The sequence below is a fragment of the Varroa destructor genome, unplaced genomic scaffold (assembly GCF_002443255.2).
Source record: "Varroa destructor unplaced genomic scaffold, Vdes_3.0 BEIS01000001.1, whole genome shotgun sequence".
NCBI lineage: Eukaryota > Metazoa > Arthropoda > Arachnida > Mesostigmata > Varroidae > Varroa > Varroa destructor.
In genome coordinates, this window is record NW_019211454.1 from 65,340,243 (window position 1) to 65,352,608 (window position 12,366).

Consider the following 12,366-nt stretch of genomic DNA (forward strand, 5'->3'; position numbering starts at 1 on the left):
TATCAAAGCGAATATTAGAGATAAGGCCCCAGTAAAAATTATGGCGATAACGACCCAATAAATGGAGAACTTCGATTTCGCTGATGTCCACAGTCAGTAGCATCACGCACTATTGACAATAAGGATCCACGTAGAGGTAAATTTCGAAAATGAAAATTTATCATTAGTTTGGTTTTTCTTTAGCCTCGGATGCATCAGCCCCAACCCGTTATAATAACAGTACACGTAAAATACAAACCTGTCTCTGGCTTTTGCCTAGCGTTAATCATTTGGCAAAAATTTCGTTTGTTCTAACAGAACTTTATGACATAAATAGCGGAATGTTAATAGCGGTTTTCCTCGATTTCCCTCATCGAGTACTATTTTGTAGTGGTAGACGCATGATCTACCACAATTGAAAATTTTGAACAGCGAATCAGAAATACCTCGGCTTTATTTCACCTTATGGTACAATCGTTTAAAATTAAGCAGTTGCATATTTTGTGCAGATATTTCTCGTTGAGTAAGGAGAGCATCGGTATTTAGAACTGATACATAATTTTCATGTACGTTATCAGGCGAATATATTCTGTCATACCCCATGTGAAGTATTATGGGGCTGGGATTTTTAATTGAAAATAAAGGTAGGAACTTATATTTTCAAGTCCCACTAAATGTGTTCACGGAAGCATATGGTATGACCTTCAGAGCCAAGCAGAAAGCAGAATAAACACTAATACAAAAAAAAACAACCGAGGAGACGAAGCGATACCGTCAGTGTTTAACCTATTTAGATTAATATGTTACGATCTCAACATTTTATTGACTTTGGTCTTATGTAGAAATGAGAACACAGTCTGTTTCTGCTCGAAACCTTCTTCTAACAGCTAGTAAAATGGCATTTGCTTTTCAACAGGACGTATCCACTGGATTTGTAGATTGACTTTAGTAAAATTAAAAGAATCCGTTTTATTATGTAGGGAGTCTGAGCGGAGCATGCTTATTTCTATGGTTACTATGTTTCGAGGTAACATTAAACTACAACCGAAAATCCCCTATGACATTGACCTTGCAATGGAAGCTAGTAAAAATTATTTTCCGAGTTAAAGGGACACAAAGTAATATTAGTTCAAACTACCCTTTTACACGATACACATATAAGCTACATAAGTAAAATATGGCATATATATGCCTCCGTGAGGAAACTCCTATATCATGATTTTAATTCACATGTGTAAATATTTGCGTATATAGTACTTGAGAATGTAATGTATTAGCCTTCTCATGGACCTTCTCTGCAAGGCACTATTCTAAGGCCGTTTTACGGTAATATATAGAGGCGCCGATGGTGTCATTTCGCCTCAGCCACGGTGCATCGAAAGTACTAAGGTATTTACCACAATTATCGATGTTTCTAAAGCTAAATGCAAGAGTTTATATTAAACACTTTCTTCCAACCCAAAATATCGATCAGGATGATAATAAATAGCCTAAACATAAATGAAATACTTAGCCCCGTATTCTTTCGCGCAACAGCTGTGTAAGCCATTACTACCGTTACCAAACTACAGTTTGCCGTATAGCTATTTCCGTGTTGTGCAGATAGCGCGGCTGTTCCCAAAACTTCGAGCCGACACCTGGTTCTAATTCTGCTGTAAGTTAGCACCAGTTGTCAGTAAGGTAAGTTGTTCTTTGGGCGGATCCAGGGGTCAAGACGATACGATTAGAGAATTCAGTTATGCATAAAATGTCGTCTGCTATATAAATAAACAGGCGTTCTTGAAATAGCTGGTACGGAACAACAAGAAGGCCTGCCTGAAGAATCGTTTGCCTCACACTTTAGTGTTTTCATCGATGAATGGCGAACTTAAACAATAAATAACTGAATGATTAACTTAACGTACCATAATCAACGGTTCATTAAAAGTAGATTTGGGTAGTTTTCGATTACATATGATTAATTAACAATAAATTAATACGTAAGTACGACAACAAGACGTTGCTCGATGTAAACCTCCATAAAACCTTTTTCGTTTTCATCTAGTTCTGATTATTAAACTAAGCTGTAGGAGCGTAATGCTCCATTTTCCTTGAGCGACCATTAAGTAGCCCTATTTTCATTGGTTTCCGAGCGGGCAGAGTGTCCGTGTGTCTGACACGTGTGGACGAAGTGACCAAATAACCGACTTGCTCGACCGCGGATATGTTTACGATAGTTAGAGCTCCATTTTTAGTACGCGCACATTTTTGGCTAGCAGGACCTATTTCTGCAGTAGCACGAAATGTATTCGGATCTGTACAAACCATCGTCTCAAACAAAACTTGTTTTCTGCTTCATTTACAACTGCAAACTAGAACGTATAAATTTTCTTCTTGTCGTTCTGAAGCGGCTCTTTAGACTTCTGATTTAATGTAATTATGTAGCCGCAGATGTTCGTTTCCAAGTTCGTGTTAACTATTTCTTAATGGCTACACTTTAGAAAGTAATTACGACATTGAAAGTTACTCCAAATTACGTTTTAGTCTCAAGGGTTAGCTTATCGCTCGGTCTCTTCAAGTTTCATTAAATTCAATGTTGACTCTATCCGTTTTGTTCCTTTACTGTAAATTCTACCTAATTAGTACTAATATTTAGTGTGCCCGTAGCATTATGTTATACAGAGCCTATTAAGCTTCCGCTAGCACCTATAGCCCATGGTTATGGTAGCTCAGTTGTCTAGGCCAACTGAAATCTACGACTCACCACTCCATCAACGATTTAATAGAACCGTTGAAAGTGGCGATCATCGCTCAACAATCGATGGTTTGTAGGCTAAATACGGACATAAGAGAAGAAGCTACTAGATAATAAGTTCGTAACTGCAAAATGTTGTGGTTATTTTGTGCTCAGCTATCTTGTGAGACCCTCCATTCGAATGGAATTGAATCATGTGTATCACATACTAGAAGTTTGTTTTATTTACTACTATTATTATTATTCCAATAATTTAAGCTATAGCTGAAATTTGTAAATATTTGAGTAGAACATAATGATTTCTAAATTTAGCTCGAATAAACTAAATTAATCTCTGAACGTCGATCATATCGAAAAGTTGCTTTGCCATTCTTTCGCTGTATGGAAAGGTACTTACTTACCTCTCGGTTCCAGGCAACGCGTCTAGGCGTTTCCTTGCCCCGGCCGGCCCAGCTCCCTTCTCACTCTAAATAGCATTCGTCCCTTCAAACATTTGTGTTCACTTTCTTCTTTCATAAAATAGAAATTGTAGCTGTAACGCACATGTTAGCCTGAGCGCAACTCTAAAATGAATAATGTATCTTTCAGTTACTGACGCAAACGGATTTGGTAGAATAAAAGACCTCCCCCCTGTTAGCTAGAGCCACCTGAAAGTGCAATAGATCGTCTTTAAGTGGATTCCGTATAGATTTTTTCGGATGAAACAGCTATCAATCAAAGGGCCTGTTTTGGGGTCATTCAGGGCGGTTCTATTAGGTTCAGTTAAATTATTAGACCAAGCTAAAAATTGGTCAATCTCCAAGCAAATTATTTTTGCCTTAACTTGGTTAAGCCTTGGTTGCCTTAACTTAAACCACTTTAGATTGCAGTGTTGTATCACTGGTGTATTTTTTTTTGGTCTTTTACTTTTTTGGTCTTGTACTTATTATAAATATCTATTTAATGAATATCTTTATTTAAGCTACGAGCTTATATAGCAGACGCCGTTCTATGTTTCGCATCTGAGCGATTTGTGAAACTCCGAATATATGCTTTGCAATGCACAGTTGACGTCAGCTCTGCCTCTGTATTAATAATGAAAAAACTATTGCGCGCCATTAAATCGGGGCGTAGAAGTGTAATTTTGGTATAGTGGAAAAGAGATTCTAAGGATGAATATTATGAACGTGCTTATCACACTCTAACCTTTCATTTACCTATTTGGCGCTGTTGTCGACATATATATATATATGAGAGAGTGTGTGTGCCGACATGCACTGCCTATATATCTAAGCATTATAATGCACCATATATCGTTACCGCGAAAGATATATGAAGTAATTACTACTATCCAGGACAAACGCAATGATTACATTTAATCCAATAGTTCCAAGTTAGCAGTAAGAGTAAGTAAACAATTTGTTTTCTAATTTCGAACTACACCTAAGCCAAAAAATGTAACAATTTCAACTTCCATATTCAAAGTTTATTTATTATTATAGATTTAGATATTTCAAATTTCGTTTTAATAATGTCTGCACATCTCAATTCAAGGAATACGTGGTAAGGCTACATACATCTTTGCTAAATTAAATATTAGCTCACTAATCTTAAGGAACATTACAAACAATGAATAAAAACGATTTAAAGAACTGTTTATAAGTTAATATATAAGGCGAGCATTGAGACGCATGACTTACGTGCTTCATTTCTGCTCCGTTTCGTGTGCGTGATGTTCATCACCCTATGCTGCTGCTGCTGCTGCTACTGCTCAAAATCGCTGCTTAGGTTCAGACCGTGACATGTGTAGAATTTGCCATTGTGAAGGCGATTCCCAGTTGCCCTTGATTTCACCGTGTTTCTGTTCGGGCTCACTCAAGTTTGTCCATCAAGCGTGTTTGCAACAATGGATAAAGTCATCCGACATCAAATGTTGTGAACTCTGCAAATTTGAATTCATTATGAACACTAAGCTTAAGCCCTTCACAAAGGTGAGTAACCTAAAAACTCAAACAAATCGTAATAATATTATATAATGGCTGGCTTGAACGTATGGCTATGGGTATGTAGCTTCGTCTTCATTGAATTTATTTCTTTTATGGTACATATACACCCTTTGAGGTGAAAAGCATTTGTAAAAAATGTACGTTCTTATATAAAACCAAATGGATACAGATAACTCAGCCAAAAGCCTGAAGTTTGTCATATTCAATAGAATTCGCATAATAATCAAAAATATTGCTATTACGATATTGCAAGCGAGTCCGGCGGATATTAAAGTGGACTAACTTTTAAGCTACAACTGCTAGCAGACAACATTTGGCTCGTAAATACTTGAGTTTTTTAGAATTTCGAGGCGAAAACCCAGGTGAGTTTACTTTAAGACAAATAAATTTATGGGAAAAAGCATCTAGTCTCGGAAACGAACGCTTAATCCTCGAATCAAACCCAGGTAAATACATTAGACAAAAAAGCCCTAAACGGTACACAGTGAGTGATGCAAACGTTCTAAGAGCGAAAAATGTAATGTTGAAGACCAGCGAGGGGGCGGCCAGATGTTGGGACCTGAACGACAATAATGCATTGCCGCAATCGATAAGGCATCTCACGAAAGCAGAGCTTAGGCTCCAAGCGGACAGTTCACATGTAACGTGTTACAGATTTATAACCCGAAGCGAATATCCGAAAACGCAAAAACTGGGTAAAAAATAGATCTCCCGTAGGTTATCTTCAAACGAAATACAAATGCGTATGATACATTTCGTGTAATCTACGGAATTTTAAGCAATAAAAAGCCCATGTGGAGCATATGGTTACTGTAGATAAGGCATAGTGGAATCTTCACTGCCAGTGGGACAAGGACCAAAAATGAAAATGGCATTGTCCTAAAGAGGGATTGGGTTTAATGGCATTATGGAGTAGGCTGGGATGTAGGATTACAGTAATATATGTAGTGGACTTCAGAAGTGTCTGCTACTTTGGGATACTCGCCGAAGATAGAATCGTTAATGCAGCCCTTTATCTTGACTCCTCATGAAACACACGCAAGGCAATCGAAGTCATGCAATTTTGGTTCTTGGTGATAGCGCTAGATGACCTACTTCCCGTATGGAGCAAAGGAGTATCAACACTGGCACAAACCGTCTGTTTTGGTCTAAATTTGAAGTGAAGAGTAAGTATTTGGCTACTCAGAATCTATCAGATCGTTAAAACAAATACGTGAACAAGAAAGAAGAGTACCTTCAGCATATATTAAAAGATCATTTCACCCCAGCTAGTTCAATAGACATTCGACTTCAAAGACCGCCGGATTCGTTTGTAACTGTCTGATATCTACATAGGATCGTGGGCGTTTGTTAGCGGTTAGTGTTAATCTTCATTTGACTTAAATACCATAGGCCACTGTTCCTTGTAGACCAATGTTGGATTGTCGTCACAAAAAAAAAATGGGATTTGCGTCTCCGCTTTGCTAAATATCGTCGTTCACGTTATCTACTGTATACTCATCTAACTATTGTGGGCTTCAGAGTTATCTTCTATGTTCTACAGAGTATTTACAAGTACTGTTCTGGGAATGAAGGGGTATTTAGACGCTTCGTTATTCGTAGACATTCAAACGTAGTGTTATCTTTTTCTGCTGGATAGTAAAACAGCCAGAGTCATAAAAGTACTACGTATAACACGTCATCTACTTCAATGAGCAATCCCAATTACAACTTTTAGTAGTGGCAGAAGATGAAGATAGATAGCGCAAGTCGAACGGCGAAGGAACAACTGGTGCCAAATATTGTGTAATGAAAATTCACGTAAAGGGGTATCATGTTGTTATTGAGTGAACTGATTCTAGTATAAAAACTTCTCTGCTATTTCGTTTGACAATAACCTTATCCGATCATTTGACATCAGCAAGTTGTTTTCTAATTGTAAGTAGCATCTCTTTTCATAATCAATTTATAATTTCAGTGGGAACGTCTGGACATGAGTGCCATCGAGCAGCGCAGGGTCCTGTGCCAAGCAACCTTCCATTTAGTTGCCATTACGTGTATTCTTTGGTCGTTATATGTACTTATTGATCGCACGTCAGAAGAAATGCGTGAAGGACAGCTTGATTGGCCTTTCTGGACCAAACTCATCGTCGTCGCTGTAGGATTTACAGGTTTGTGCAGAGTTAGTTAGCTTTTGGTCAACTAATGAACATGGATCCACAGATATCAAAAATCATTTCTTCAAGGCATAAAGCGCATTTTACAGATAGTTTCGTCTCTATTTACGCTAGAAATATAAGACTGTGCCAGTATAATTTTCGGAAATTAAAGAAAAAGTGTTGGGAAATTTTCACCAGCCTCAGCTGACTTCGCATAGTGAATGTGTAATTAAGATCAGTTACGGTTTAACACGTATCTGGGAAAATCGTACCGGTATCTGAAAATATGACGCACCCTCGCTATAATATAACACTTTGCATATTATTATTACTGATGTGTTTTTTTACAGCCGGTTTAGTGTTCATGTATGTTCAGCTTCGAACATACGTACAGCTGTTCCAACGCTGGAAGGCTTTCAACCGTATAATATTCGTGCAAAATGCACCCTCGAAAGACAAGGATCTGCCCACGGCACGCGATCTAATGCCGGTCAACATTGTTATACCGGACACAGTAGATTCTCGCCCGCAGCAGCATCAGCAGCAGCAAATTCAACAACATCAGCAAATCCCGACTGCGAAAAGATCTTGCGATGAAACCAGTTGTACGTCGCCAATTTCCGAGGACTTTAATGCCGAATTGAGCAGCCAGGGCACGATACCTCCAGACGAGCCCAAGCCCCCGTTGTAGTAATATGACTATACAGGGATCGATATATATATACGAGACCATTGATTTCGAAGTCCTGTCTTTTATACTTGGAAAGGAAATTAAAAGAAGGAAGAGTCTAAGCTAATGCGAGTTCAAATTTTTCACAGTAACACTATAGCTCTCCTAGCTATCGTCGCCTGTTTGTCGTTCCCGATCAGCTAAAACTGTGCACATATAGGGAATGGAATTACAAGAGATGCACACTTATGAAAAGATTCAGCTGCGTACAATGAAAATCCAATCGCTTGATGGCTATCCTAGTGGGGCGTTAGTCATGTGGGCAAATTTGATGTGCAACCTTAACGAGTTCACACCACATATTTGGAAGAGCGTGGAAGGCGACAGGTACTGTGAATGGCTCTGGCCGTATTTAATAGCCATTTTTTCTGTTCCGAAAGGATCGAATGAGTGAATTAACACGCCAAATAGGCTACCGAAGCAACCTACATGCCAGCATTAGTATCATAAACTTACTAATAGCGTCAGTGAGTTACTCAGCGAAACACGGTACTATATTGTCACGTTTCGCCATGTAGTGACTTAACTTTATAGTAACTAAAAAAAAGCGAGGGGGAGAGAGAAGCATTGCGGGACTCTTTGTGTCAGGAAAGCCCAAATTCAGCCAGGGGTCGGCTTTAGCAGCTGGGAGCAATTGGCTAAATGGATAGCGATCCCTTAAGAACAATAAGAACAACAGTGCCTAAAAGATAATCTCGAGTTACGCAGCTAAATAATTCGAAGAAAACTCGGTTAGGCATAACAATCAGTGGCCAGCGGATACCGATGATCAAACTGGAATATGAAAGCTTTTTCTAGACATCTACCTAGGAATTGATGAGAAGGAATGAAATAATGAGTACAGTTCGTTGATAGAGACGCAAGTATTAGTAGGGCGGAAAGAGAAGCCTCATACAAAACAATACGTTCTCGTGTTTCATATGAACGAATGCTGATATACCTACTACAAATTATTCATTAATATCCGCTCTCAAAAGTCTTACAATGTGGCACTTCGTTCGATTTTTGTTGTCCTTTCTTCTTCAAAAGAATTTCCAACATACATTATTTCAAGATATCTAGGCTTGATTAATGCTGATTTGATCTCCTGAACTTGTACCCGTTCTGGTAAAGGCTAAATGTTGGAAGATCCCTAATCGAATTCCTTTGTGTGTCAGAGAGCCCACGATTATCCTGCATAGTCAATGCTAGAGCAACAAACGTCGACATCAACGAATGTTCGTAGATGAAGATACATGTACATAGATATGCACAGTTGACATTTTGAGGAAAGTAGAGCTTTCTTCCTGCTGAAAGAACATGAACCTTGAATCATTTTCCCAATTCTATTTCAATTTTTTCACATGTAAAACTACTTCGATCAGGCATGACATTCCCCCGAGCTGCTGATATATTCAGGTATATACCATATATACAGTATGTCTCAACGGTGGATTCGCTGGGACCCGGAATAGAGAAGCTCTATATGCCACTAAAAGGTTATTGACTTATTTCAGCGTTGTAGATATATCATTATTTTTATTATTATTATTGTTAACAGTAGTCTGCCTTTGTAAGCATGGATCTAGTCGAAGTACAGCATGTACACTACGATGCAAAAAGCTGTCATATTTTTCGCTGTTTTGATGTATGTACCTAATGTAGGAAAGAGTTTAGTATTAGTATAGTGGTACTTTAGTTTTAGTGACCTCCATGCTGTATCGTTCCCATTGGCAATGAAATAAAGCCCGCAGGGTAAAGAATACAGGTTGGTTTAGCAAGATCAGCGGAGTGTCAAGATAATAATAATAAAATTCTATTAAAAGCGGCCATAGTTGGGATAAAAAATTGGAGAAAATTTCATTATATGCATCTGGACAACAAATGGCTTAATAAACGGATAAATACAAATGACAATGGGAACATACAATTGAAAATATGGCAAACCAGGGCCGCATTATATATATATATATCCAGAATTCACGATCTATATTATTGCCAGTTTCCGAAAACTCGAAACTTAGTCATATGGCACAAAGAGCCATTTCTGATATTCAGTATATTCGATACAGAAATAAGATGTTTCCGAGACGATAGTATCTATTGTTACATGGGCAGCTCAAATGAGCCCCAGCGATTAGTCTTTTTGGAGTTTTGAATTTTTAGGGCTTTAGCCTATTACAAACCAAAACTATGAATATGATCCATATTTTTGTGGCCGTTGTGTTAAGCGAAATTTCGATGAGTGTACGCGGTTCACGGTTAGTAGGTTAAAAAGTTCTTTACAAACGGAATTTGGATGTTACATTAATGTCTCTGTTGGCACATACACGACATTGCTTTGAAATGTCTGTCTTTGTTTAAATACGCTTAGATTTTGTTCCAGTAATATATTTATATATATATATATATATATATATATATATATATATATATATATATATTACTGGAACTTAGATGGAATATATATATATATATATATTGGTACCGCTGGGGCCAAGAGAAATTTGGAATCGGTTCAAGTGGCTGTTTACTTATCTACACTCCCGTAAAGACAAGCAAATAGCGTATTTTCCAACGCGAACAAATAATAGGTTTGCATTGTCATTGGCTTTATAACTGTGTATTGAAAAATTAGTCTTTAAAGAACAGTAGCAGCTTTGGAAGACCTCTAAAAAGAGTGTATCGGGTTACGACCGATACTGACAAAAAAGTACAAATGAACTCTAATAAAGTTGTGTTCATTTCCATTGTAGGTCCATACATGGGAGGGTAATTCTATATTTGTAAATAACCTATCAGGGGCTCAAGAAAGCTAGTCCCACGTCGCGTAAAGCTTCGCTTTACACAAGTGGATTAAAAAATGGACCAGAAGAAGATATGTCTTACGAGATAGATGGAAAACAACTTATGAAATAAAACACACTAATGCTTCTGTACATGTCTGTATTATGGTATATAAATATGAGGAACCTAAAGTACGTTTTTATACCTGTATAACTGTGTTAGTTGATCTTTGCAAAGAAAATATGAATTAATGAAAAAAATTATCATAGCGAAGTGTCACTGAGCGGTTCGGGTCTCATTAGAAGCCACGTGTATGAGTGCGAAAAAACACATGCCTATCATGTGACTGACTTAAGAAAACAGACCTGGATCAGACGATTTGTGGAGTACGTGTAAGTAAGTAAACGAGTGCGTGTTCTCATATGCCGCAATGGGTGATGTGAAAATATATTACTATTAAGCAAGCAGTTTCGGCTAGAACCCTATTTAAGGTAGGCCAATAGCAGCTAGTCCTTGCAACAGGTGCACAATCAGAATCGCAATTTATGTAGAGGCAGTAAAAAAATCTCAGAAAATCATGTAAACATCTAGAGGAAGTTGAGCGATTGAGTCGGGATGTATAATACTGAATAATCAGAAAACGCAAGAAACGAAAAATTCAAAAAAGATCACTAGCTGAGCTTAAGAAAAATTATAACGATAACTTTTAGCAAGATGCAGAACACCTATTGACAATTTGCTTGTGCAAATAAATGGATGCCGCGCGTCAATGTATTGACTCATAGAACTATATCACTGTTATTTATACCTGTATGTATAGTGTATTTCCATAAAGTACTTGGAGACGCAGAATGTCCAATGTGCTCATCTAATAACAAACATTTAAACAAAGGAATAACAACAGAATGGTCGGCACAAAAGAGAACATTTCCGAGGCATATAGGGATAAAAAGGTTGGAGAATTATTTTTGTTCAAACAGTTTTGGCTGCCTGAGCAAGATGATCAGGTGACGCCTATCCATTACAACATCTAATGGAAGTTGTATAATAATAATAATATTACAATAGCAGTATAGAAAGTTCGCAGTTATTCACTCTAAGCTATTAAACTATTAAGCTATATTTAACTATTAAACTATAAAGCTATTATTTAAAGGTAGTTAAACTAAAGACAAGAATAACAAATATATATATAATTAAAATAAAAAGTGTAAAATAAGGAAGATAAAAATATCAATGACGATACACAAAGAGACCAGAGAAAAAGCATCATTATAGCAATCCATGCGGGATCTTCGATGTCTTTCATGACATCGATGCCATGGAAAAATGTGAGAGAAAATCTAAAAACAACTACATAGCAGAATGTAGAGCGGAAACAAAAAAAAAATCACGTAACTTGGTGGTCAATTTTTCTTCTTACTTCCGTTATGGTTGGCTAGACAAACTGTGATTAGGCTTGGAAAAAATGTTTGGTTGAATGGTAACAAAGCAAAAAAGCAAATTTACTGCATCATCTTATTGCCATGAGTTACCTTATGCAGCGCATATAATGATATAGATAGTATGATATGCTACTACAATAATATTAATAAGAATAGTAAGAAAATACTATACGGTGGTGACAATGATGATGACGTGATGACACTAATAACCGTAAGTTATTTTTATTCTATTACAATCGTCACTTAGGTAGCGCAACTTTTTTCAATTGACTAACTGACCTGGTGATGGTACTGAGAATTGTGTATTAATCAAAAATGCTCCATTTGATAAAGATTAGTGTCAACAAATAGAAACGAAGCATTCGATAAGAATACAGAAACATAATGTCTAAACAACAAACGCGTTGCTAAATCGTAGAGTCGAATACATGGGCAATGCGAGAACTGGGCTAATGGCACACGAAAAACAAGGTAATAAGAATGATTGTAGAAATGATAATATGCCAACAACCATTGATTTTTTGTGATGTACACATCCGGGGGACAGCCCCGCCCATAGCCGCTATCTTGATCATTATGTACCTGTATA

The 12,366-nt window shown here is 37.3% G+C and overlaps 1 protein-coding gene across 10 annotated transcripts in view; it reads left to right on the plus strand.

The window, feature by feature from the left end:
• LOC111249026 (E3 ubiquitin-protein ligase MARCHF8-like) overlaps positions 1–11,122 on the plus strand; it is a 111,237-nt gene extending 100,115 nt beyond the window's left edge. For 9 of the 10 annotated variants that reach the window (XM_086977729.1, XM_022802310.2, XM_086977727.1 and 6 more), the window contains 3 exons: positions 4,481–4,683; positions 6,656–6,848; positions 7,187–11,122. In XM_086977729.1, the coding sequence (XP_086833855.1) occupies positions 4,481–4,683; positions 6,656–6,848; positions 7,187–7,527 (737 nt within the window). In that variant the 3' untranslated portion in view covers positions 7,528–11,122. The remainder of the gene's footprint in view (positions 1–4,480; positions 4,684–6,655; positions 6,849–7,186) is intronic. The other variant, XR_015319346.1, reaches the window with a different exon arrangement.
• Positions 11,123–12,366: the final 1,244 nt, after the last annotated feature.